The sequence below is a fragment of the Rattus norvegicus genome, chromosome 1 (assembly GCF_036323735.1).
Source record: "Rattus norvegicus strain BN/NHsdMcwi chromosome 1, GRCr8, whole genome shotgun sequence".
NCBI lineage: Eukaryota > Metazoa > Chordata > Mammalia > Rodentia > Muridae > Rattus > Rattus norvegicus.
Window position 1 is genome coordinate 207,681,229 of NC_086019.1, and position 26,383 is coordinate 207,707,611.

The following is a 26,383-nucleotide window of genomic DNA, read 5'->3' on the forward strand; positions in this document are numbered from 1 at the left end:
GGAGCACTCCATGTTGAGTACTCCCTCACTTCTGTACCTCCCTGTACTGGGAGCTCAATGCTGACCTAACACCAGCCTTGACCTCATTTCCACTCATCTGTTGGGAATGCCAGGTCGGCTGAGTCGGGTAGGAGGAGCCACAAGGCAGGGGAATCCAGCACAGAATGTTGGGGATAAACTGCAAGAACACTTTCCTTTTGAGGGACAAGACAGTAAAGGTTAGACCATTACCCCATCTCAGGTATCTAGGTGTTGGAAATATTCCACTGAGCTGGATGGTTCTAGCTTGTGTCTCAAGAAATAAAAGGCAGTCCGCTGAGCTCACCCCTGTGAACTGAGGATCAGGCTAAAGCAACCTCCTGGACACAAGGGGCAACCACCACTGTCTTTCTCTTTGACTCCTGTCTGCACCCCTCCCCCAGGCTGCTGGGTTAATTGGCCACTAGAGAGGAGAAGTCCTGGCTAAGATTCAGGTCCCAGCAGTAGGCTGATTTGTCGGTGAACCCCAAGCTTGTACTAGGGCATTCTAGGTCTCAGCCACCTCCACCCACCACGCCAGGGCAACCTGTTCCATGCTTGGCTGGCTTCTGAGGGAACCTTTATATTCTATGTTGTGAGGCCCATGGGCACCAGGCCAAGGCTGTTGGAAGCCTGTTGCACAGCTTCAAGAACATAGTAAAGGAGGAGAGAATGCAGCAGCCCAGTGGATCCTCAGACTCTGGTGTCTAAGGATGCAAGAAAACAGTCCCAGGCCTGGAGGAGGATTATGTGTGGCCTTGAATAGTAGGGTCAGCGTCCAGCACCTAAAGCGTCCGTCCGTGCCTGTGTCAGGAAGCACAGACAGGCAGTGCCCACGGTAACGGCCTCGAATCTATGAAGCCCCAACCAACCCATTACAAGGACCACCACGTCTCTATACGCCAAGAGCCAACCAGGACCTTGGTCCCGCCCAACTCCAGAAAGCCAACAAAGCACAAGACCCGCACCACTTCCGCCCAGGGCCGGAAGTGTCTGGGAAACTGGTTGTAGCTCGCAGTGCGTAGTGACGCACTTCCTCGTGTCGGACCCGGCCCAGGTGGCTTCCGACGGACGACGCTAGAAGCCTCAACCCTTTGCGATTGGCAGTTAACCCTAGAGTATTGTGGGAATCACGGCTCCGCCTTTTCCCCTTTCGTCATTTCTGGGTGGATTTCCGTGTGCGCTCCGGTCTTCGGGATGGCACACATGTTACAAGTCCCGGCAGGCATTAGGCAGTGACCCCATTGCCTTCTGGGAGTTGTAGTTTCTCGGGCGCTGAAGCCACAATATTCTGATAGCCCGAGACTCGGTTTCCCAGGAATCCAAGCGAGATTGAACAGGCCGGAATCCCGTGGAACTGGCGGGACGCTGCGGGAAAGGTGGCAGGTTATTGAAGCGTGTACGGATGCTGGAACGGTGAGCACTGGCCTCCCTAGGGCCGCGACCAGGCCAGTACCGTGCCTGTTTCTGCCACCTCCCCCTCCGGACCCCGGGTGGTGCCTTCAGTGTGTGCCCAGAGAGGCTGCGCTTTGCTAAGAGCTCGTGATGGGACGAGCCGCTGATGGAGATCCCCTGTCACCAGCATCTCCCAGCGCTCATCTATTGTATGTCCACACTGTTATGATCTCATGGTTGACTCTCTCCTTAACCCCACCTAACCTGCAGCTCCACATCTGTGCACGCTAGGATACCCTTTAGCCACCCAGCTTCGCGAGGCCTCCGGTCCGGTTGTGAGTAGAGGCGCCTGGCACACAGTGGAGGTGAAAGAGCCCGGGAGGGCGGGGAGGGGTGCGGCATTAGGTACACCCCTCACGGCAGAACTGGGACTGCCTTGCTACAGGTGGGACGGATGTCAGGTCTTATGGCGGAGACAGAGGCCGGCTTGGAGGTTGAGGAACCCACCGAGGATGACACCCTGCCTTCTGACACCGTCTCCCTCAGCGACTCGGACTCTGACCTCAGCTTACCTAGTGGTGTGGAGGTCCAAGCGTTGTCCCCAGAGAGGCTTTCTGGGGAGAGCCAGGAGGACTCGGGCCCTGATGACCCTCCCTCGCACCCCACGGGCATTCCCACCACTGCAGTGCAGCCGTTCCACCTCCGAGGCATGAGCTCCACTTTCTCCCAGCGGAGCCACAGCATCTTTGATTGTCTGGAGAGTGCAGCCCGGCAGGAACCGTGCTCTGCTCCCCAAACCAGTGTGGTTGACAATTGCAGCTTCAAGCGGCCTGTGGCTCCCCCAAGTCAGACTCCAGCAAGAAGCTTGAGCAGAGTGCATGGGAACACTGACCCGACCAGGGTACACCCTGTCCCTGACTATGTGTCACACCCTGAGCGTTGGACCAAATACAGTCTGGAAGATGTGTCTGAAACCAGTGAGCAGAGCAATCGTGATGCTGCCCTGGCCTTCCTGAGCTCTCGAAGCCAGGCATCCCCCACAGACTATGTGCCCTTTTTCAACCAGGACCCCTCTAGCTGTGGGGAGGGAAGAGTGGTCTTCACCAAACCAGTGCGGGGCAGCGAGGCTAGGGCTGAGAGGAAGAGGGTCCTAAAGAAGGGGGTTGTGTCAGGTGCAGGGGGTGAGGCCTCAGTGGAGCTAGCCCATCTCGCCGGGCCTGAGGCTGAGGAATGGAGTGGCCACCAGGGACAGCCAGAGGTGGTAGTGCCTTCAGAAGCTGCCCGTCCTGAGTCCTCATCAGGCCCCATAGGTATGAAAACTGTTGGTTTCCATGGCAGCAAGAAGCGGAGCAGAGACCACTTCCGGAACAGGGATAGTAACCCGGAGGGGCCAGGGTCTGAGAGAGGACCCTCAGTTTGACTGCAGTGCCATCGCTCTACCTCCTCACCTGCCCAGTCCAGGTGGGACAGTGTGGGCTCTCTGTAGTAGGGATGTGTGGGCCTCAACTCTGGCAGAGACTGGGAATTGTGGGTCAGGGGACCTTGAAGGCCTTTGTGCCCCATTGTTTGGGGTGAATAATAAAGGTTTTGAGTATTTACTGAATTTCGTGAATTTTTCTCGGCCCCACTCAAGAGTTATGTCCAAACAGTCCTGGGCAGCTAACTACAGGACTGCATCTCTACCAGCCTCATCCTGCCTTCCCCGCTCTAGTGAGGACCGCTGTGAAGGTTTGCCATGGGCATTGATGTTTGTCACTGGTAACCTACCCAGAGGGAGTGGGCTCGTAGCTGTGTTCAGCCTTGTGCCCCTGATGGTACTGGATGAGCATAATATGGTCCCCCTGCCCCCCAGAAACCAGTGCAGCCCCAGCACTGGGCCCGCACAGACCACGGGTTCTAGGAAGAGGATAAGTTGTGAGCCAGCAAATGGTTGGTGTCCGGGCTGTATGTCTCCAGGACTTGTGACCTCTGTATAAGACACAGCTGATGCTAGATCCTTCAGCTGAAGCTGGGCCAGGGAGGAGGAGAAGGATGCACGAGTGAGTATTTCATGTGGAGGCCAGGGACTTGGACCAAGTTAGCCAGCCTGGCCTGCTAAGCACCGGGTCTGCCCCAGTCTCTGTAGTTCGCCTAGAAAGGACCTGGGTGGTCATTTAATTTGAGAAGTAGTAGAAGGAACAGAGATGCTGTTCATTGGGTCAGATAACTCCATGTTCCCCAGGTGTTTGAAATGTTGGTTTAGCCACCCCTGTGGTCCAGTTTAGCTTAGTTGAGGTGGTCTACAGGCTTTATAGAAAGTAAAATAGCATTGGGTACCCTTGAGCAGTATCTTGGGGTTTGTGCCAGGACAATCACACAAATTATGCTGTGGGGGCTGAAGGATGGGAGCTGATTACAGTAGATCTGAGTCCTGCCCTCTAGAAGCTGGTCGGCTGATGGATGAATCAGAGGACAAGAAGGAAACCTCTAGTGTTTAAGAGGTTGGCCTCTTTGGAACTCAGGGTAAGACAGGCTAGACGTAAGTAGCCCCATCCAGGCAGATGGTATCCCATGTGGGACTTGGCCAGTTCCAGCTGTCCAGTCTTAGCTGGTGAAAGTTTTAGGTAGGACATGAGAAAACTTCCCCTGCTGGAGAGGACGCCTGGGGCTCCCAGATAGATGCCAAAGACATGAGTCTCATTTTCATAGGAAGAGGTGTCCAAGACATGGTCTGCGGCAAGGTCTCGGGGCTGCTGGGGCAGGGGAAGGTTGATGTGACCCAAAACCTCAATCTGGCCAGGTCTGGAGCTCTAGGGCAAGTGGTTTCTCCATTTCAGGTGTCTGAGTGTGGCAAGCCAGCCTCTAGGTACTCCCTGTCTCTAGCAGAGGCTGGCTGACTCCTGCGACCACAGTTTTGAGAACCTGGGAGCAAGAAAGGGAGAAAGGATCCTTAGCTGGAAAGCCCCAGCTGGGGCAGGGCAGGAGTGAGACAAGGGCCAGGACATGGAAAGTGGTAAGGATAGCAAGACCAGTGCTAGGCAGAGCCTTGGGCACCTGTATGCCTCAGAAATAGTGGCCTGCGAAGGGTAGCAGGAACCTCTAACACAGATGGAGAAGGCAGGATCCAATATGCAGCCCGAAGCTTTTCTCTTGCCTTAATCTGGTGGCTGAAGGGAGGAGCCCATACCCATCTCATTCCCATAGCCTGAACCAACACTCACTTGAGTAGGTGCCTCCAGGAGCCAGTGTGTCAGTCATGGAGGACAAGAGGAGCATACAGTAGTTGGCCTAGAGAGAGCCAAGGGAGATACTGGGACTTTGGCGAGGGTTGTTGGGGGGAACGAGGGGGGTTGCTTTCCTCCCACATGATTGCCCTCCTACCAGGGCTATTCTTGCCCTGGGACTCCACACTCTGGACCAGGTTGCCCCATAGAGCACGATAAGGGGTGGTGACCAGATGTGGTGTTGAACCTAGGTTTTGTTGGACCAGTGTGCCCTGAGGTCTCACCTGTCCTGCCCATAATCTTTCTGCTCTGTTCAGGGTTGATGCTACCTACCCATCAGGATGCTGGTACAGGGCTGTGGTAGTTCCCAGAAGGGTGTCCCCACCCCAGGAAGAAAAGTGGACAGTTGAGTTGCTAGCTTGCCTGTGACTCCAGACACTTGATCCTCTTTTCTTGCTCTCTCAGACCCCCGATGTATTTGGCAATCAAGTCCACTCTGGAAAGCAGGCCAGCCGCAGTTGTGACACTTCCATGGCATTCCACAAGGGGGAGCCTGCCTGTCCTAACTGCTTTCTCAGGGCCTCAGTCAACTGTCGCCTCTTGCCCTACTGTCCTTCCAATCATTATCTGGGGCCGGTCTTTGGATTTGGAGCACTTCTGTACCCTCCAAGAGATTGAGATCCTGTCCCTGCTTGGAATTGACCACCAAGCAATAGGATAACCAGCAGGTCATCCCTATAAGCATTCAGGAACAGCCCCCTCCACCATCGAGCACCGACTAGGGGTGGATCTTCAGACTTGAGAGAGGAGGAAGAGAGTCCCATCACAGAAAGCTGCCTACTTATGGGCTTATGCTCCCAACTCACACACATACACCCTCTTCCTAGAGCAAGAGAGCTGGGTCTTGTGACCCAGGCCTGCTTGCCTAGCTCAGAGGTTCTTTTACTGGCACTAGATGGTCTCACCCATCTTAAGACAGTTCAGAAAACCCCACCCATTACTGAAAAGGCTAGATATTCCCCCACCTCCATGTGTTCACAATGGGGAGCCCCTTCCAGACTTAACTGCCTCTCATAGCACCCAGCCGACCAAGATCAGCCCAACCCTGCTGCATGAGTTGACCTGCCTCCTGGCAGGGCCCCTTCTACGTCTCTGAGCAGCTCATGACCAGGAAGATGGCACCCGACAGCCTGGTCCTTACATGCCTGTTGTCTGGGGTCCCACAGGCTGCCTCACCTGTGTGCCGTTTTCCTCAGCACCTCCTCCTCACTGTCCCTCCTCCGTTTCTCCATGGTACTCAGGAAGTTCTCCTTTTGAACTGTTTCCCAGGTAATGATCTTCTGGTCCACGGGGTCAGGCAAGTCTCTCTCTGGCAATGTGGGAGACAGCAGCAAGCGTCGGAGAGCTGTGTGGGCTCTCCCTAGGCGCTGATGCAAGAGAGACCAAGGGCAGATGCCGCCAGGCAGAGCACAAGGTAGATGACAGAAATAAGCCCCATGCAGGGATCTCAGGCTGCAAGGGGACAGGCTGGCCTTGTGGCTGTCTAGTCTGTACCTGAAGCTTTGGTTAACCTGGCCTAGATGAGGAACCCCAGTCCCTTCTGTGATCTCCTCTGTCCGTTGGGACCCTCAGGAGCAGTGGCATCCAGCTTGGGACCTCACCCAGGTGTTGCTGTTTGTGCTGGGCTTCCTTCCTGAAGACCTGCTTGAGCACCAGGCTCAGGTGGCTGAGCAGGATGAAGGGCGGGGCCAGAGCCGGCCTTCCGTGGTATTCAACGATGAGGTGGTAGCGTTGAAACTTCCAGAACATGTCTGCATTGCCCTGCACCACCTGGAATGTGTAGCTACAGGACACATAGCCAAGCCCTTGCCTTATAAGCTGCTCTCCCTGCCACGAAAGCACCCTATCTCAACCTGACATCTACCTCCCACCCCACATGCAACCCCCTGTGTCTCATTTGCCGTCCTTCATCTCACCCCTTCACCCCCCACTCCTTGTATGCCATCCCCCATTGCATCCAGTGGGTAGCTAGGCTGTCCTGGGAACCCTTTCAGAAAGATGGAGGCTAATAGAGTTAGCTTTAACTATCAACTTGACACAGCCTAGAGTCACCTAGGAAGGGAACCACAACAGAGGGACTGTCAAGGTCATATGACCTGTGGATGTGTCTGTGGGCGATTAGATTAACGTAGGAGGGCCCAGCCCACTGTGGCCTGTGCAAGAGGTCTTGAGCTGTGTAAGAAATCTGGGTAAATATGAGCCTGAGTAAGCTAGCCAACAGCACTCCTCTGTGGTTCCTGCTTTGAGCTCCTGCCCTGCCTTCCCTCAGTGACAGACTGTGATATGGGAGTGTAAGTCGAAGTAAGCCCTTTCTTCTCCTAACCTGCTTTCAGTCAGTTATATCAAATCAACAGAAAGGAGGCTAGGATGGGTGTCTGCTCAGGCACATTCTCGGGTATGCTGCAGTGGAGTTTACTCAATGGAGGGGAGGGGGTGTTTACACAGCTCTAAGTCCCCAACCCTGTAGACTCACCCTCCTTCCTAACAGGACAGACAGCAGGGGTGGGCTCATAGTATGTCTGTACCTAGAGTGTTGGCCCTCTACTGCAGGTCCAGCCCAGTGGACACAGCAGCAAAATACTAGGACATGGGTTCTGTCTCTGTCAGCACCCCAAAACCAGCCCTACTAAGAGGGAGCAGGGATTGGTGAGGGCAGGTGGCCAGATGTGGAGGTAGGAGGGTACCTGAACATGGCGATCAGAAGGTTCATAAGTAGCACATTAGTGACGAGGAGGAAGGTAACCAGCAGGAGAATGACCAGCCAGTTGGCATAGAGATTAGGGCAGGAAGCTGAGCTGTCCAGCAGCAACGGGTGAAGAGAGCAGTTCACACGGGCCTCTGCAAGGCAAACAGACCCCTTCAGATTGGGTGTGTGGTTCCAAGCTGAGGCAAGCTGAGGCTGGCAGGGTGCGGGTGCTGGGTGGGTGGCCAGGGGCTTGGTTCATGTGGGGCTAGCTAGTTTAAGCACTAAAAGTCCCATTGTGAAAAGCCAGCCCTAGTTTCACCAAACCAAATGGAAAGTGGACCTGCAGCTTTCTAGGTATCTCTGCCCATAATGGGAGTACTCAAAGCCCTGGGCATCCCCCAAGGAGTCTGAGTCACAGTGCTAGCCCCTTATAAATGCCATCCCCTTTATTTATACTTCTCCCCTGGAGGGCCCCACCCTGGCCAAGCCTGCAGGGCAGCATAGGCTGATGTCGCCATCCCTCCTCCTGGCTTCATCCATGCTGTGTGCTGATGCATAACTGTGTAAGCAGGTGTGGGCATATATGCATGTGCATGCAAGTGGACCGCCTGTACATTTCAGTGACTTGCTATTGCTTCTGTTCTTCCAGCTCTCTGTCTTATGGGTGATGCTCTAGGGGAGGCTGCCTTGGGGTACAATTTTGGGATATTTGACTTTCAAGGTCTACCCGTTTGTACTGCCATCCTTATGACCTTGTCTCCCTTCCTGGGACAAATCCCTGCCTTGTTGCTCCAGTGAGTCATTATGACCAGTCAACCCATGTGAGTTGTGAAGTGTTGTATTCTAGGGGGGGGTTGCATTTAATCATCTGGGAGAGGCAGATCCTATCTTGCCCCCTCTGAGGCTGCTTTAGCAGTCACCCCATCCCCCAGCCTATGAATCTACTCCAGGTTCTGTTTCTCTGACTCTCTTCCCTTCCCTAGGTGCCCCAGAGGAGTGGCCAAGCCCTCCTTTGAAAAGCTGTAAATCCTGCCCGGGGTCTGAGAAGCTCTGCCTGGCCTGATTGAACGCAAATTTGACCCTGAAGCCCAGAGCCTGGTGGGAAAAGGAGGAAGTGTGTGGTGTAGAGGAGAGATGAGGACTTCCCAGGTCTCTATACCCCGCAGACTGGGCCAGAAAAGTACCCAGTCCTCAGTTTCCCTCTGAGAACAGGCATGTGAGAGCACAGGCCACTCCCAGCATAACAGATACAGTGTGTAGGGACTGTCAAGGCTACTTCATGGCTCACTCTGCCTGCCACATCCGTAGTGGTTCTGCTGACCCTGCAGTGGCCTCCGTGCCTAGACTAAGGACCGCCCTGCTACCCTTCTAAGCTGTCAGGTGGCCTGAGCCTGTTCCCCAATACCTGTGAATGAGAAACTGGAGTTGTAGTTACTACAGAACTGAGACCCCAGAGCTGCCTTGGCTAGGGTACTCACCTTCCTCTTCCTGGCCCCAGGGACTGGGGCCATAAGGCCATATGTCTGGACGGGGAAGGGAGAAATAGGCAATGTCTGCTTAAGCTAATGGCCTAGAAAAGTGATGGCTCAGGTTGAGCAAACACCAAAGGCAGTGTGGTGGGGAGAAGAAAACAGCCCAGGGTATGGCTTGGGAACACCCCAATTAGAAGTTAATTTCCAGCCCTTCTGTCCCTGGAGGGCTTGGCTTGCTCCAATCTCACTGTCATCTGTTGACAAATATTCATCAAGTGCTATAATTGCTGACCTGGCCTCATTAATGGCCTCCCCCAGGATGGCTGAGGTCAGGTTTCTACTGACCATCCAAATGGCATGACCTCATGGTTAGTTAACACTACATCCCTTGACACAAGCCAGAACACTGACACCTCCCCCAATGCCTGAATCTGAACCCTATCACTAAGCCTGCACATGTCCAGTAGTGACATATGGAGCCTCTGTCCTGATCCCCCACTCTCTAGGCCTCTTTCTGGCCTAATGAGCTGAATCCCTACCACCTTAGGTCCTCCTAGATCCCCATTCTGGATCCACTACCCACAAGACCCCTGCAGTAAGTACGGAGCTGCATTCACTTGTCGTGAAGTCCCTAGAATTTCCTTCAGCCATAACTAGGTGTAGGGCCTCGATTGAGGGGACACTGGTGATTACAGGCAAGCCTGACACCCACAGGTAACACACACAAGTTGAGGCCCACTACATCACTTGACCTCCCTAGGCAGGAAGCCAGCCCTGCATATTCAGGATCTCCCTGGCCGACTTCTCAGCCAAGGAAAGGTTGGGGGCTCCATGGCTGGCTGTGTCTTGCCCTACTCTGGATCTCAGCCTAGAAGGTGTGCGAGGCCTGTGGCCTAAACTTAGGATGCCATTGTTTCAGCCATTTTCAGCCAGCGACCTGGTGACTCAGAAGTCCCAGTGGAGGAGCACATCTCCTACAGCCCACTAGCCCATCAGCCCACCCTTCCTGGCTCAGCACGAACCATCAATTTCATCCAGAGGGATTTGCCCAAAGATCTGCAGGTAAGGCCTGTAGAGCACACGGCGGAAAATCCACTCCAGACGGCCATCGTGGGGGTGCAGCAGGGCCTGAGTGGTCACGCCATAGGCCACGAGCCACACGCTCAGGAAGAAGAGGAAGAAGAAGACATCTTTCATCTGCAGGAAGAGGGTCATGGGTCATGGATGGCCTCAGGGGTCACAGAGGGGCTCATTCAACCCAGGGTGGAGTTCAGAGAACTTACCCTCACCTAGGGTTGGAGTTCTAGGGTTTTTCACCTCAACCTAGGGTTAGAATCCCATGGGGGTCATCCCCTCCCAGGCCTGGGGTATTAGGGTTCTCACAATTACCTTGGTTGGGGGTTCAGTACTTACTCCGATCCAGGGTCAGAGGTCCCAGGATTCTCACTGCTACCCAAGGTCGGGATAGCACAGGGCTCACCACCACCCAAGGTCAAGGTCCAAGAGGGCTCACCCCATAACCCAAGTTAGGGTTCTGGGAAGCTCATCTCACCCAGGGCTAGGGTCCCATGGGCTGCCATCTATCCAAAGCTAGAGTTATAAGGGTCTCCCCTCTAATTGGACGAAGTTAGTAGGTCATGCCCATCCAGAGTCAAAACTCAGTGCCCTTCCCATCTATGAGCCAGTGTTCCTCTGGGCTCTGAAGCTATCCAGGGCTGGGATCCCAAGGGACTCACACCACCACCACCGCCGCCGCTGCCACCACCACCACCACCACCACCACAAGTTTAGGGTCACCATCCAGTGAATCTGGGTTCCCATCTATCCAGGGTTGGGTTCCCAAGAACCCACCATCCGCTCTACAATGATGATCTTAGGACCCAGCTGCTTGTGAATAGCAAAGATGTGGATGAGCCGAAGTGTGAACACCATGAAGTCAATGGCCAGAACAGTCCGGCCAGCCTCAAACACGGAGGGCACCATTCTAAAGAGGGACCAAGGCTGGATAAGGCTGCTGGTGCTGGTGTTCATGGAGGGCAAGAAGTTTTCCCCCAAGACACAAAGTATGCCAGTCAACTGGCCAAAAACCAGGTTCCAGGACCACAAGGGTTTCAGAGGGCTAAGTAGGCCCCATGAACCTGCCCACCAGCCCACATGAGGCTACAGACCTACAGGTGACACCAACAATGAACAGGAAGATGGCCACCATGTCACATTTGTTCCAGTTGTCTTCTACGTACAGAGTGAACTTCTTCACCAGACGGGTGTCCTCGTTTGTGAAGAATCCCTGGCAGAGGGAGAAAGCCTGGTTGCAGTACCAGGTCTCTCTTGGTGAGACCAGGGTGGAATCTGCATGAATCAGAGCTCAGTTTCCAAGTTAATCAGAATCAATTGATGACTAGCACCCACTGTATGGCTAGGACTGGAGATATCAATTGAAGAGATTTTAGGGATGAGTCTGGGGTCAAAAAAATGAGGTCAATCTAAACTTAGGGTCAGGATTGTCTGTGACTGAAACTCAGGGTCAGTTTACTTTGAGTGTCTGGACTTAGCCAGTGACTCAGATCAGGGTTCAGGGTCAGTTTACATTGAGGGTCTGGACTTAGCCAGTGACTCAGGTCAGGGTTCAGACTCTAACTAGGAAATCATGATCACGATCAATCTGGAGCAGAGGTCAGGGTTCAGGATGGAGTTGAAATCAGCTCAGGTTGGCTCTGGGACTGGAGCTCAGCCTGTGACCAGGACTAGGACCTAGAGTGGGTTGACAGAAGGGCTACGCAGTGGTTTTGTTCTGTAGATTAAGAAAGTCCTAGCTTACGCAAATCAGGTCCCACCCGAGGCACATATAACACAGCCTGAATTGCAGAGGCCAGGAGCAGGCCATGCTGACCACTGACCTGTCGGATTTCCTCCAGCACCAGTGTGAAGACCCAGAAATACAGGGTAACTTCCGACCCAGATGGCCCCTGGGGTGGTGGCCTGAAATCCACCAGCAGGACGTAGGAGAATAGGAAGAGGAATGCAAAGTACATGACCACATTCCCCAAGAACACAGTCACAGGAGCGCCCCAGAACTTCCTCCACCGTGTGAGCAGGAAGGCAGCTTGTGGGCCTAGATCGCCAGGAGCCCTTGGCGCCTCTGTTAACTTCTCCAATCTGTGTGAGTGCAGAGGACCATAGTGAGGAGGTTCCAAACCACAGTACCCCATGGGAGCCTGACTCTCTACCATGTGTCTAGCAGCTGGCCACTGCCTAGTGGCAGTCTTATTCTCCCTCCATCCTTCTCAGCATTCTCTATTCTTCTTAACCCTCTCCATCCCCTACCTTCTTGGCCCCACTCTGTCTCTTCTAGCTCATAGTCTTCCTCCATTTTTCTGCCCTCTCTCTTTCCAGACCCACTCTATCTTTCCATTTTCTAGCTCCTTCTCTCCTCTGCTCATTGCATCCTTCCTGCCCCCTTGATCCCCCTCACCGCCCCCGCCACCCCTTACTGGCCACCATGGCTGCACAGGAAGCTCTTTTCCATATCCAAACTGTCTGGCTCCTGCAGATCTTCCAGGTCCATCCTCTGCGGGGCATCCTCACTGCAACACAGAATATCCCAAGCACGTAGATGGGAGAAAGTACTGGAACCACAGAGAATCGGGGTGGAGGAGGGCGCTCACATAGCCAACTGGACATGAGGCTACAAGACGTGAGGAGAACGAGACTGGCTCCTGCCGCTGTCTAGGTCGACCTACCTGAAGGAGATGAGATTTGTGTAGATGAGGGCTGGGCAGGTGAAGGCACCCAGAAGTCGTAAGATGGGTGTGCCTGTGGCCATGTCTCCCCACCAGATCTTCGTCAGGAATGCCTAGAATAAAGTCACATGTTCTGGCTGCCTACCATCGCGCTTGCACTCACGTAGGGCTGTGTGCCTGAGATACGCTTTCCAGACCCTTCTCAAGGCCCCTCCTGGAGCACCTGCTCTGACCGAAGGGCACACTCTTCTCGACAGCCTATGTTTGATTGTTTTGCAGCCTGCCTGCCTTTTCTTCTTTTCTCTTTGAGGAAGTCTCCTATAACCCAGGATAACTATCACTATCAACTGCATACCTGAAGATGGCCTAGAACTCCCGGGCCTTCTTTTTCTACCCCCGTAGTAATAAGATTCCTGGCATGCGCCACAACTTAGTGAGTGCTGGGGATTGAATCCAGGTCTTTGAGCATGCTGGACACACTACTCAATGAGCCACACCCCCAGCCCTGTTGCAACCTTTCAATAACAGAATTATGGATTGGGGTATAGACAAACGAACTGAGAACAGGTGTTGCTGGGCCCAAGAGCCAAGCTAGGAAAGCATCCTTGATGGAGGAAGCTGAAATTCAGCCACTCTCCTCGTCTCTTCCCTATGTAGTTTGGACATGTGCTAAAAACTTCAGGCTGGGTCATTAATAGAGGTACCTCGGTGTCCTGTGTGGTTAGCCTGGGTCCTGCCAACCTTCCTTGCCCCCTGGCTGTCCTTAGGCTGATCAGCCACTTACTTGCACACCATCATGGGCAAAGAAGGCCTTGGCATCGGCCTCAGTGGCCAGGTGCAGGCAGGTGGTCCTGCTCCAGCTGTGGTTCCTGCGCACCAACAGGGCAAAGGCACGGTCCTCACTGTTGCTGTAGCACTCTGAGAAAAGATCTGTGTGCAAAGTCAGCTACTGGGATGGAGTGCTGATGCCTTGTCCCTGGGGAGCCCCCCACTCCCCAGTCCTCTGCAGTGTATGTCCTGAGTACTTCCTAGGGTTTAGCCAGGCTTCCTATGCTACAAGGCCACTGAGAGTCTCCACCTGACCTCAGGGCCCTTCCCAACCTCTGACCTTCTCTGGCCCTTCCCCTTCTCCCTCAGGATTGTGAGGGCCTCCACTTCCTGACCAATTTCCATTCCCAGGAGGAAATGGTCTGTGTTCTGCTCTACACAGGAGGCCATGGGGGTTACCCTGGGCCACACCGCTATCAGAGGACCACAGTCTGCCTGTGACTCACCGAGGGCCAGCTGCTCATACTTGGCCTCACGCATAGTGCGGGCCACCTCTGCCTCTTTCTCCAGGTGGGACATTTCCTTGATGATCTTGCAGGCCGCCAGAGCAGCAGCCACACCCTCCCGGCCCTGGAGATGGAGATGGAGATGGAGATGGAGAAACAGGGTTTTAGGAGGTGGCCCAGCCATCCCAACATTCCCCAGTCTGCCTCTTGAGATGTCCAAGGGAGCCATGGACTCAGGTGGCTGCTCACCATGGCCCAGAAGTATGTGGCCATCTCATAACGGTTCTGCAGCACAGCCCAAAGGAACAGGTCCCTCCATGGGTCTTCACTCTTCCGACTGAGGTCCGGCAGCCATTTCTGGCCTGCAGGCCGCTTGGGTGGCCCTCTCTCCTGCAGATCAGGGCATCAACATCTAGGATATCTAGCACATGCTGGCCCAACCTGGCTCTACTTACCTCCATCCTGCGCCCATCCTGGTAGAAGCCACGGCAGGCGTCATGCAGGAAATCTTTGAGAACTCGGGAGACCTCATGGAGTGAAAAGGCAGGCAGACCAACGGGCAGCTCCCGGGTCTGCTGGGCACCCAGGCCAGCCAGTGTCAGCCGACCCTCCTCATGCTTACGCTCCAGCAGTTCAAAGAGGAGGCTCTTGGGGGACACAGAGTGGTAAAGCTGCTGCAGCCGCCCATAGGTCAAGAACTCGGCCATGTCAGCACCACTGTCCACAAAGAGGCGCACGAAGTCAGGCTTGTTGCTCACTAGGGCATCTGTCATCACCTCTTCCAAGTCACAGGACTGGATTCACTCAGTAGAGGGGAGCAGGACAGTAAAAGGAAGGGAGAGAGGGTAAACATCCTCCCCTGGACACCCCCAACATGTTCTCTGAAGCTAGCGCAGGCATGGGTCAGCGAAGCACACTGGCCTCAGGAGCCGGGGATAGGAAAGGTCTGGAGAGTTGACCTTAGGAGTGTTCGGACTCCCTCTGTCCCAGTCGGGACTTTGAGTGTTCCCTAGCGTCATCTCGACCCCCTCCAGTGCAGTATCTGAGACAGAATGGGCCCAGATGACACCCCTGAAATCCCACTACTTCAGACTTCGTGTATTCCCTGCCTGGTGTTCCCAAGTCAGGCAGGGGTGGGGAGTTGGAGGGGGAGAGCACCTTCCACTCCACGTCCCCATTGAAGATTTCACTCTTGGCAATGTCCACGCGATCCCAGGCCACTGCTAACTTGAGCTCATCTAGGTAGTCTTGTGCGTCTCGGCTGTGACTCTTGCAGGCTGTGGGTAGGGGTGAGTCCCACAGAGCTGGAGGGGAGGGACTAGAACTCTGTGAGTCGATGGGGATCGGCAGCTGCCTTTAAACAGCAGCAAGAAGCATAGGACCGAGCATTCAGGGGCAACACCCCAGAACCGCCCTGAACATGGTCTGGTGAGGCAGAAGCGTGCTCTCAGTAATGTAGAACTTTGGCCAGCATCTTTTTGGCCAAGAACAGGGCAGAGATGTACATTCTCAAGCAATCACATTTCTTCTAGGGGGATTCCTGACACTTTCGCTGGAGGCCACAGTTATGGGCAAGCCCCAGAGTTAAGAGCAGCAGGCTTCTTTTTGCCTCTGTGGGAGCGTGACTCACTGAAAACCACATGTGGTCCTGTGTGTGTCTTCCTGGGCCTTACTGTCCTGGGAAGGGGGACGACTAAATCCAGAGCTGCCCCGTTGTAGTCTTTGCTGACTGTGAGTTTGCTCTGTAGCCAATTTGCTCTGCATCCGCTTGAGCAGCTGGTCCTCCTGTCTACCAGGTAGGAGCTACCACATCTGGTTTGTGTGGTGCTGACATTGAACCCAGGGCTTTGTATGTGGTCCGCAGACATTCTACCAAATGAGCCACACCCCCAGCCCCTAGAAGCCTGGGCCGTCTTAGAGTGGGCCCTTCCTCGGGTGTGTCCCCATCCCTTCCCCAGCACTGCCTCTCCCAGCTTCCAGCCTGTGCACACCTGCTCCAGGTCGGCCCTGCTACATGGACAAGCCTGGGTGGTGATCCAACATATCCACCCGTGGCTGCCTGAGTGGCCGGACCCATGGAACAGTTACACAGTAGACATTAGAACTCAGCCATAGAAAGGAAGGACTTTTGGGCACGGGCTGACATGGGGATGGGTCTGTGGGCACCGTGCTTCAAGAAGGAAGGTGGGTACAAATAACATGGAGTGTAATTCCGTTCATGTAAAATGGCCCCAAAACTCACATTCTTAGACAGAAAGCAGGGGACGAGGACCTGGGGAGGTGTGTGTGTGGCGGGCGTGGGTAATAGAAAAATTCCAGAACTGGGGCTGGTTACAACGCCCTGAGGCTAGATTATAAGCTACTGAACTTCGTGAATTTGTGAATCGTCTTTCCTTCCTGGGAAGGGCTGACAGGTACCCACTGCGAGCACTGCTAAGTCCTGCGGCCTCCGAAGGCAGGTCTATTTGGCTCACCTTTCACAAGTGCCTTGAGGATGACGGTGTCCAGGTCCTCGGAACCCTCCTGCTCAAAGTCGTACACTGTGAGCAGGTGGGGGTGTGCAGCAATGTTCTGTAGCTAAAAGCAGGAAGAACGCTTGCGGTCTGAATACGTCCTAGAAGGGTCCTCAGATGGACCACTTTGTCCCTGCTCACCCACAAGCCTAGCTCAGGACTGCCCACAGATGGACCAGGCTAGCTGTCTAGTCTCTCTGCTACACAAGGACCCAGATAATTCCGAGATGCATAGTAGGAGAGGGTACAGGCTAGGCCTGTGGGACTTTCAGGAAGAGCATCCCCACCCAGGGGAGGCCAGGAGGATAGAGGCAGAAGATGACTGTAGCAGCCCCCAGCAGTACACACCAGCTCTGTCCAGTGTACAATGGCTTCCCAAGAGAAACACTCGCTTGGGAATTTCTCTCTGAACTGCTTCTCGGTCACCTGGGGCACCAGGAGATGAGGCTGGCCCACCAGGGCAGCGAGTACATCAGCAATGCCCCCAGAACCTGCCAGGATCAGCCATGGGGCAGCCTGCTCCACTGCCCTGGACATCCTCTGGGGAGTCAGACAAGGTGACACCCAGATAAGCTTAGAAGGTGCCTCAGCCCTCCACACCACCCTGTAGGTGCCCAGGAAAACCATCATGTCGTTCAGGGCTTCAGCTAGCGGCTTCTCCCCCAACCCCACCCTGTCCTTACCTCTAGGGTGCTGGGGTCACCATTGACTAGCAAGCAAAGGACAGGTATCTGGATGCTGCTGGTACCTGTGGACAGAGCAGTCATGAGACCGTTGGATGCTCAGAAAGTGAGAATTCAGAACCACCCCTACTTCAGACATCCCCAGGCCTGGCAAAAGCTTCCTTCCTTCTCTTTCCTTCTTTCCTTCTTTTCTTCCTTCCTTTTCTTCCTTCCTTCCCTCCTTCCTTTCTTTCCTTTCCTTCTTAAGATTTATTTATTTATTATATACGAGTACACTGTAGCTGTCTTCAGACACACCAGAAGAGGGCATCAGATCCCATTACAGATGGTTGTGAGTCACCATGTGGTTGCTGGGATTTGAACTCAGGACCTCTGGAAGAGCTGTCAGTGCTCTTAAACACTGAGCCATCTCTCCAGCGCCCCCCCTTTTTTTTAAACTTGGGGTCTGATAAAGCCCAGTCTGGTTTTGACTGTGGAATGTAGTTTAGAATGATGATCCCCTGCTCGTATCTCCAGAGCGCTAGAATTACAGACAAGTGCCACAGTGACTGATTTATTCTATGCTGGGGATTAAGCCTAGAGCTTTGTGCACAAAAGGCAAGCACTCTACTAACCGAACTACATCCCCAACACACAGTGGCTTTCCCCCCACTATAGTTGCTTAGAAAGTGTGCGAATAATATATTAACAGACAACATTTTTTTTTTTTTGGTAAAGCCAGTACACTTTAACAGTGGAAGGTGAACCCAGACAGTGTATCACATTCCTGAGCTGTTGGCCCAAGACTTCATTCAACCTTAGATCTGCATTGTCCGGAGCTGTCATGTGACATTTTAAACACAAAAGGAACTTGAAAGATATGAAACCTGGTTATACCTGCCCCATCCCATAGGCAGGAACACTGAGGCTAGGTAGTCACTCCACCAGCATAGAATAGAGTTGCTCTGTGTTGTAAGAGACACACTGGACCAACAAAGGGTCAGAAGCTGGTGGGAGCAGCCCCAGTCTGCTGTGGTTCTGTGGAGGCCTTTGTGGTATCAGACACAGATCTGTTTCCACTGTTAAAGTGTACTGGCTTTACCAAAAAAAAATATTGTTGCCTGATAATATATTATTCTCACACTTTCTAAGCAATGATATAGTAGCTTATAAATAGTTTGTCCTTTACTATTTTCCTAGTTTCTCTTTCACACCCTCCATTAGCCACAGATGTATTCATTCCCTCTGGCAATTCTGCCCCCTGGTGGCAGTGAAGGGAACTGCACCTCTAGGAAGACCATTGGCTAGCAGAGTCTGCAGCCAGAACAGTGCCAATTAAAACAGTGGCATCTGCCCTGTAGTCTGGCCAGGATGTGGCTGCGTAGCCAGGGCCACATTGCTCAGCTATGTCACTCTCCCATCCCACACTGATGGCTCTTCTTCCCAGGCCTCGTATGCTCAGGCACGCAGGACTCCCCTTTCTCCTTCCTGGAAGGCCTTTCCCACTCTCTCCATGAAGTTTTTACTGATGTGTGTCATGTTTCTATGTATTCATCCCCAAGATGCTGCTCTGGGCAGCTAGAGCAAGCCTTACCCCCATAACCTGTCCTCTGCTGAGAGATGTGCTTCTCCAGGCTCAGCTGCAGCTCTGCCAGTCCGTCGTTCCCACTCCCAAGGGTGCCTGGCTCCACGAGGATGAAGTGGGAGAGATTGCTGTCCAGAGGGCAGAGGGGTCCCTGAGTGCTGCCCTCATCTGCTGGGTAGTGGATGGGAGTATCCTCCTGTGCCAAGGAGACATGGAAAGGCAGAGACCTCAGGAGCAGCTTGGGCTGGGCCTTGCTGGGCTGTGCACGCCATGCTGAGGCCCTGGGTGAAGCTTCAGCAAGGCCTCAGAGTCCCCACCCCTCAGGCAGAGGGAGGCTGGACTGCTGGGCTGGGGGCCTCCCTGGAATGAGTGAACCATGGAAACAGCTGGGGCCAGGGCTGTGCAAGCTCCACCTTCTAGACTCTTCTGGGCTGGGGTCCAGACTTCACCTCAGTGGGGCCTCCTGGGCTTCTCATTGGTTATGCTTTAGCAGTCTACAGGGTGGGGGATGTGTATGAATACCATAGAGCAGAAGCCACCTGGCCAGGGCTTGCTGGGATTGAGGACAGCCGTCCAGCCAGGCTGGGCCCAGAGTGTTATCGGTCTGGCTCTCCGTTGGGAGTACAGCAGGTTGCCACCCTTATCCCTGAGAGATGCTGCCACCTGCTGGGAAGTGCTGGGCTCCGTGGAACATATACTGCAGCCCACCCTTGTCTCCCACCTCTCAATCCTTTCAGGGCCCCTGGGGGTAGCACAGTTCTTCAGCCCATCGACAGCTTCCTCTACCCACCCACGCCCACTAAAGCCTATCAGCCACGGTCCCTTGAACCTGTCACTAACCTGGACACCATCTAGAAGTTGGCGGTGAAGGATTCGGTCCAGAGAGGCCATTCCGATGGCCACCACACGGACCTTGGTGGACGTGCTAGCCAGAGAGTGATCACGTACAGCCTGTCCAACATGGCGTGCCAGGCCCACATGGAGGGCACTGGTCAGGATCCAGGCACCTGTGGGAGGAGGAGAGAAAGGTCCTGGAGTCCTCACAGCTGGCTGACCAGGGAATCAAGTAGTGGGAAATACTTTTTTTTTCTTCCCTCCAGACAGGTTTCTACAATGCAGGCTATTCTGAAACTCATGAAATTCCATGCGTTCCACGTACCGGAGGCACAGTACGTACCACCATGCCCAGTTACAGGGAGCACTTTGAGGCTGATGGAAATACTAAGGTTCAGGGAGGCTCTGTGTGTGGCAGACAGTGACCTTTTCCAAGATTTGTCCTAGCAGCCCTGTAGCCTGTTCTGGGCAAGGATCTGAATGACAAGGTTCTCACCTGCATCTGACCATAAACTGTTCCTTTATTATAACCACTTCTGCAGTGAGAAAGACTCAGAACTTCCAACCCTCTTGCTGGGTATGTTTGTGCATGCAGGGCACCCGTGTCAGGGGGCAGGTGTATGTGGAGGCCAGAGGTGCCACTCACCTTGTCTCTGTAAGATAGTCTCTGATGAACCTGGAACAAGTCTGGCCGGACACTGGCATAAGCTACAGGAACTTGTCTGTTTCCGGTAGCAATGGGACTACAAGCACACACCCTCATGCCCAACTTTCTGTGTGGTTGCTAGAGACTAGACTCGGGGTCTTTAGTCATTGAGTTATCTCACTATGTTGGTTAGTTTTAATTTCGCTTTTAAAATTATGTAAGTGTATGCCCATATGTGCATATGCGTGAAGCTGCCTGAGGAGACTGGAGGTGTTGGATCTCCCCGCAGCTGGGATTACAGGCAGTTTCAAGCTGGCCTAACCTGGGTGCTGGGAACAGAACTCCAGATCCCTGCAAGAGCAGCACACGCTCTTACTGTTGAGCATCTCGTCGCTTAATTTTAATCATCAACTTGACACAAGTCAGAATGACCTGGGAAGAGAGTCTTAGCCTAGATCAGTTTGGCCAGAGGGTGTGTCTGTGGTGGATTGTCTTGGTTGTAAAGTGATGTGGGCAGACCTCATCCACTGAGGGCAGGGGGAGCCTTACCTGTGCTCTGAGCTGCTTTCACCAGCCCCTTGCGCAAGACATCCCGAAGCCAGGACTTCATAGCAAAAAGCCGTTCCTCGCCCACCAGGGACACCACCAGGTTGGGGGCTGGCAGGTGCCACTCGGTGAGCAGGAGTTCAAAGAGCATGGAGGGGGCCACATTGCTTGGCACCTTCACAAACTGTGGGGTAAGGGGCTGGTGGGTTCCAGGGGGTAGACAGCACTGAGTTATGGGATTCTGATCATGGGGGAGGAGACTAGGCTCATGGAACAGGGTAGGCCACAGGAGGGCGGGCTTTAGACCCTCCCTCCTTGGGGCAAGTCTTCTGTGTGGTATGGCCATTGCAATATATCCTCCCCCTCTGGGTGGACGGTGAGGTAGGAGCCCTGAACTTGAAGGTTCCCATTATCACCAGGGCAGGAAGCAACTCTTGATTTTTGCCCATCTAGTCAGGGTCTCTGCACTCAGCTCATAAGGAATGGACGCAGGGTGAGTAAGTCCCAGTATGGGGCTTTAAGGAGGAAGTAAGACGTGGGGATTCCAGGCATGGTGGATTTCACTCAGGTGCATATTGCCCTTACCTTGCTTCGCTTTTTCCCAGACCCTCCGAAGTTGACCTCTCCCTTGCATAGGACTGGCTCCCATCCATCCCCAGTATCTGGGGGGCTTCCAGGACAAGAGCTCTGGGCCATCGGCATTGTGACTTTTCTGTGGGACATACAACGGACCTACAGGATGGACTAGCCACCCTCTTCCCCTCTTCATAAGGAAGACCCATCCCAGCTGAGGTAGCTGTCCATCTGCCGGTCCCATCTGGGCTCCACCACCTTCCTCTCAGTAGCTGAAACTAAAGTCAGGCTCCTTCTCCTCCGGGGATGGGGTCACAGCACACCCACCTGCCTGCCTCTGTTTCTCACACTTACCGAACTCCGGGCATCTGGATTCCAACACCCTCGACACAGCTCTCCAGAGGCTTTTGCAGAGGGTCTCCTGGAAACCTCCAAAGACAGTAGGGAATTCATTTTCACAACCCATGGGAGCCACACCTTGGCTGCTCCAGACAAGGTTGCAAGTTTTGGCCTGGGTAGTTAGGCGAGAAGGCATGTGATCCAACACAGATGCAAGGAGGCTGGAAGGACAGAGTGGAGAAGAGGAGGGACCCAGGTGGAACTGGAAGTCCAGGGTAGGGAGGCAGAGATGATGGCTAGAAAGGGGAAGCAGGAACAGAAGGCAGAAAGAAAAGCCAGGAAGGGAAGTCCATGGAGGGTGACAGGTAAAGAGGGCAAGGGGGAGAACAGGAGGAAGCAGGGAGAGAAAGACCCTGCCAGGCACTTCCCTCCAAGTTCCCACCTTGGTAAATAGAGGACAAAGAGGCTGCCTGCGGCATCTCTTACCCTGACTGAGCTCAGATTCTTTCCCACCCACCCAGCCAGGCTAGGCCCCTCAGCCCCACCGTTCACTCCAGTGACTTGAGTGGACTAGCCTGGGCTATGCAGCTGGGTTCCCTACAGATCTGTATTTCTTCGATGACTGGCAAAAAACCTCTACTGTACATTGTGGCCCTGTCCTCACCATACCTTGGCTCCTGAAGGCAGGTGTCCAAACAGGGAGGAAGAACATGCTGGAAGGATCTCTGGCTCCACTGTGGGTGGAGATCCTGTCTGACTTGGGACAGCTCTTTGCATACCACTTCCCCATGCTTCCCAGATCAGCACGACTGTCCCATGTGCCCAGCTCTGGGGTGCCTGCGTAAGAGCACTTCAGAACCTACACTTTTTACAGGGGGGAATACCTGTGCACAGAGGGGGCTGAGAAGGAGGGGATAGGGCAGTATAAGTTGTGAGAGGGCTTATTCTCTGCCTCTTGTGGCTAACCTGGACAGAGCTGAGCCAAGGTACCCCCTTACATATCACTGGAGCCAGCATGGTTATGGTGTTACTCCAAAAGGAAGTGCATCTCAAAAGATACAACAGACCCCTAATTCCCGGTACTGTGCACATGACCTTCTACAGAAGTTCAGTCTTTGCAGATGTGAGCTGATGTTTACCTCTGATGAAGTTTCTGCAGATGACTGACTCATAAGAATGTCCTAGTTATGGAGGTTGAAATGTTTCAGACCCATAGCTAAATTTTCTCGGGCTGTCTTCAGTACCCATTTACTACTCACTACGACTGTCCGACCTAACATCCATCTACCAGGCAAAAAGCTTTAGCCTGTATTCGCAGCAAACCTCAAGCTTCCACCCAAAATGTCCTCAGACAGCATCTGAGGCCTATAGCAGAGTTCCCCTCACTTAGCTGTAACCCACCTACCTGGTCATCCCACCTATGTGTTTGATAAATGCTTTGACTTCCTGTTGTCCTTTGTTCTGTGACTGCAAAGGTTAGTATAACCACAGCCACAGTGGAACATGTCCCTTGGGGTCTCGTTAGCCCCAGTCACTCATACTTAGCTCAGTATAAACTAAGTCTTGTTGCGTTTGGTGCAAGAGCACTGTTTCCTGTTGTTGTAGGTGTAACTGGGATGTGGTAAGCCGTTCTGTGGAGTAGGATACACTCTTCTTCTGAAGCAGGTGCGGGGATAGGAAGGGAGAACTGGAGGTAGGACCCTCGGAGGCAGAAGAGGTAGGAAGGCTACTCTTTGTAGCTTGTCTGGCTTGGGAAGATGAGGCTTCCTGGGGTCTGCTCTAGATGGTATGGCTGGTTTGGGTTTGTTTGTTTGTTTGTTTGTTTGTTTGTGGCTTCCCTTATCTGGTGTACTGCTTAGCTTTTTCTGTCAGCTTGACATAAGCTAAGGTCATTTGGGAGGAGGGAATTTCAATTGAGAAAACGCCCACATCAGATGTCCTATAAGCAAGTCTGTGGGGCATTTTATTGATTAATGATGTACATGGGAAGATCCAGCTTACTGGGGACAGTACTACCCCTGGGCAGGTGGTCCTGAGTTCTATAAGAAAATCAACTGAGGAAACCATGAAGAGCAAGCTAGTAGCATGTCTGTCTTTGTGGACTCTGCTTCAGTTCCTGCCTCCACATTTCTGCCTTGAGCTCCCTTCATGGTAGACTGCATGGTGCAAATGGAAATTAACCCTTTCCTCTCTGAGTTGCCTTTGGCCATGGTATTTTATCAAAGCAGCAGAAAGCAGACCTAGGAGGACACCTGGGCCTCGCCTTGGCCTTTAGACCAAGAGAGTCATGTTACCCTGATTTTCCAGTGTGTGGCCCTATATGAAGGTAGCCACCATGGGTCACTGTGTGACCACAGTAAAGTCCCCTCCCTTGTCTCTGGTTCCTGTAATCAGGCCCAGCTCCTTGGTTCCTTGGATCCCCCACAGCCCATCCTGCCCCAGTTGTGGGAGATGTAAATTCACCCCACCCACCCTAGGAGTTCACACCCAGGGCCCTTGCAGGACAAGATTTGAATAAGGTCCTCCAGCCATGGGAATAAACAGCTGATGGGTTTCCTGTAGGAACCTGCCAAGGGTCACAGGCATGTCCCTGTGTGCCGGAACGAGGACTATAAGCTGGGAGGCCTGACCCAGCTGAGATGCAGTCCTGAAGTGTTAGGGACAAAAACCCAAAATCCAATAGCGGATGGGCTATGTGGCCTTTCCGAGGGCTCTGAGGACATCTTTCAACTCCCAGGGGCTCCAGGCCCTTTGTTTATAGGCCTGTGGCCTGTCCCTGCCTCTGTGGTCAGGGACTTGTGTCCGGGCATGTCTGTACTCTCCTCTTCCTATAAGAACCCCATCAGTGGGACGGGGCTCCCACCTTCCCTTCATCTCATCTACAAAGACCCTGTTTCCAGACAAAGCTCTCTTCAGGTCCATGTGAAAAACACAATGCTAACAGGAAATCTCACTATTGGGAACAGAGTCCCCAGTCACATCTGGACACGTTCTCTGGAATAAGAGAGGTAAGTCAAGCTGTATGTGTGCTCTGGGTTGGAGTATGGGAGTCATGTTGCTTGTCTTCAGTCTTTGGACTGGGGATGAGACTGGACCGCCCATTCTTCTTCCCACTTAGTTCCCTGTGGGAAAGTCGTGGACAGTCTCATTTTGGCTGGGGAGAGGAGTTCTCTGAGGCTCCTGAGTCTCTGGAGATTTCTTTTCCAAGGTCTAGGCCCTAGAGAGTGCCTTTCAAGATGGGGTTCAACAATACACCACCCACTCATGGACAATGGATTAGATAGACCCTGCAGGTCACCTTGCTTTGTTTCAGTATAGACTGGATAGATGGTCCAGACTCCTGGATGCCATGGAAGGTGGATGCAGCACCCAGGAACTGCCAGGCCTTGCTCTCCTCACCAGGCTGAGGTGGAGGGGCATTTGGGCAGGAGCCAAGCACCAGGCAAATGTGGCCACAAAGAGGGAAGGCATGCAAATAGGATTTGCATGTGCAGGTGTCTGGGTCTAAAATGCCCCCCTTTGCTGGTGGGTTTATTTGGGGGGGGGTGAGCTACAAGACTCTGATCATTTTCCTATGCCAGAACTCTGAAAGGCAAAAACCAGATACTTAAGACCATGGAGGCTCTTACTAGCTGAGACAGTCATAGAAACAGCCTGAACTTCTCAGCCCCTAATATGGGAAGAGCCCAGAGCATGACAGATCTGGCACCCAGACCCTGGGGTCCTGAACTTATTTGTCCCTAAACTCTGTGCCAGCTTAGAGCGATAGGTGGGTAAAACCACAATGACAAGAAGGTCACGGCATGCAGCAGGCATGAATTGGAATGGCATCCCTCATCCTCTCAGTGAGGCGACCTGACATTCCTGACAGAGCAGAACATAGACTCAACTATGAGGGGCTGTGTCCCCACCCCCGCCCCCTCCCCCAGCCCCTGAGCTCCGGCTGACCTTCCGAGGCGCTGTGGCAGATGTAATCTCCAAGTCTGAGGCTCACAGTTTGGATTGCTCTCCATCCAGACCCTCCCATACAATGGGTAGCCCCTTCCCTTGCCCATAGTAGACCTGTCCCCCTGATGCCATCCCTGATAGAGCTGAGGAAAGAAGAGCATGAGGTAGGAATGTGGCTAGAACATGGCTCCTACTTGCCCTTCCTACCTGCTCAGCAGAGGACTGGGCAATTTTCTGGCCCCATTCCCAGTGCAAGCTGACCCTGGTGTGAGCTTACCTGTCTGTTCCTTCCAGACTCCTGGCATGTAGCTGCTGGTACTGAATGTGGGAGCCACTCACCTACTTCAGGCTGTGTTCCTCCCTTGCTCCCCCCCCACACCACACCCAGCACCTGGCAGCCAATGATGTCTTAGAAAGCTGGGTGTGAGTGAACATAGGGTACCACCCAGCCACCAAGGGTCAGGTTGGTGCCATTGGTCTGAGAGCACATCCAGGCTGGCCAGGAAGCTGTACCCACTGTTAAGAGGGGTTAGATGAAGCATGGATCCTGCCCTTTTCTCCATGGGCTCCACCCAGCACAGTCAAAGAAGGCAGCCTGGGTGCCTGCGCTCTAACCTCCTCGAGGTCAGAGGACAGATGGGAATTCTGCTTAATTTCTCACCAAGCCTCAGTTTCTCTAGTTGAAGAAACAAGGACTGTCTCAAGACCACATGATCCATGAAAGGATGTCCGGCAAGTTTTCCCAAGGAGGATAAGCAAGCAGGTGAATTGTTCCCTGGTCCCAGGAGGTCTGGAGATGTCTGCTCTGATCTGTGGTATGCCAACATCCTGGGGAATCCTACAGTGTGGGTGAGCTGAGTACTGTCTACTTACCAGTTGGGCAGTCAGT

At 53.6% G+C, this 26,383-nt stretch overlaps 2 protein-coding genes across 7 annotated transcripts; one reads left to right on the forward strand and one right to left on the reverse strand.

The window, feature by feature from the left end:
• The first annotated feature begins 191 nt into the window (after positions 1–191).
• On the forward strand, positions 192–3,016 carry Tssc4 (tumor suppressing subtransferable candidate 4). 4 transcript variants are annotated; one of them, NM_001310046.1, is made up of 3 exons: positions 1,317–1,434; positions 1,684–1,778; positions 1,859–3,016. In NM_001310046.1, exon 3 carries the CDS (start codon positions 1,868–1,870, stop codon positions 2,831–2,833), a length of 966 nt encoding a protein of 321 aa, NP_001296975.1. In that variant the 5' UTR covers positions 1,317–1,434; positions 1,684–1,778; positions 1,859–1,867; the 3' UTR covers positions 2,834–3,016. The 4 variants fall into 4 exon arrangements, with proteins under 4 accessions (XP_008758371.1, NP_001296975.1, NP_001296976.1 ...); NM_001310047.1 differs by having other exon boundaries at positions 1,684–1,748; XM_008760149.1 differs by lacking the exon at positions 1,684–1,778 and having other exon boundaries at positions 192–1,434.
• Positions 3,017–3,582: 566 nt separating this feature from the next.
• Positions 3,583–26,152, reverse strand: Trpm5 (transient receptor potential cation channel, subfamily M, member 5). Of its 3 annotated transcripts, NM_001191896.2 has the most exons (26): positions 25,772–25,860; positions 21,562–21,636; positions 21,220–21,346; positions 20,638–20,818; positions 19,449–19,615; positions 18,618–18,804; positions 17,045–17,109; positions 16,710–16,901; positions 16,323–16,425; positions 15,007–15,125; positions 14,304–14,642; positions 14,098–14,238; positions 13,849–13,972; positions 13,359–13,504; positions 12,575–12,687; positions 12,326–12,418; positions 11,732–11,990; positions 11,003–11,121; positions 10,686–10,818; positions 9,857–10,031; positions 7,361–7,514; positions 6,278–6,459; positions 5,853–5,985; positions 5,040–5,112; positions 4,614–4,680; positions 3,929–4,314 (listed from the first exon to the last, which is right to left on the reverse strand). In NM_001191896.2, exons 2-26 carry the CDS (start codon positions 21,573–21,575, stop codon positions 4,226–4,228), a joined length of 3,495 nt encoding a protein of 1,164 aa, NP_001178825.2. In that variant the 5' UTR covers positions 21,576–21,636; positions 25,772–25,860; the 3' UTR covers positions 3,929–4,225. The 3 variants fall into 3 exon arrangements, with proteins under 3 accessions (XP_038941360.1, NP_001178825.2, XP_038941363.1); XM_039085432.2 differs by lacking the exon at positions 25,772–25,860 and having other exon boundaries at positions 3,583–4,314; positions 21,562–23,984; XM_039085435.2 differs by lacking the exons at positions 3,929–4,314; positions 4,614–4,680; positions 5,040–5,112; positions 5,853–5,985; positions 6,278–6,459 and having other exon boundaries at positions 6,654–7,514; positions 25,772–26,152.
• Positions 26,153–26,383: the final 231 nt, after the last annotated feature.

Coding starts and splice junctions, on each gene's coding strand:
- Tssc4 (XM_008760149.1), top strand. CDS start 1,868: ATGTCAGGTCTTATGGCGGAGACAGAGGCCGGCTTGGAGGTTGAGGAA.
- Trpm5 (XM_039085432.2), bottom strand. Junction 13,973..14,097: donor CCACATACTTCTGGGCCATG/GTGAGCAGCCAC, acceptor CTCCATCTCCAG/GGCCGGGAGGGTGTGGCTGC. Junction 6,460..7,360: donor CTTCTGATCGCCATGTTCAG/GTACCCTCCTAC, acceptor TGTGTCCTGTAG/CTACACATTCCAGGTGGTGC.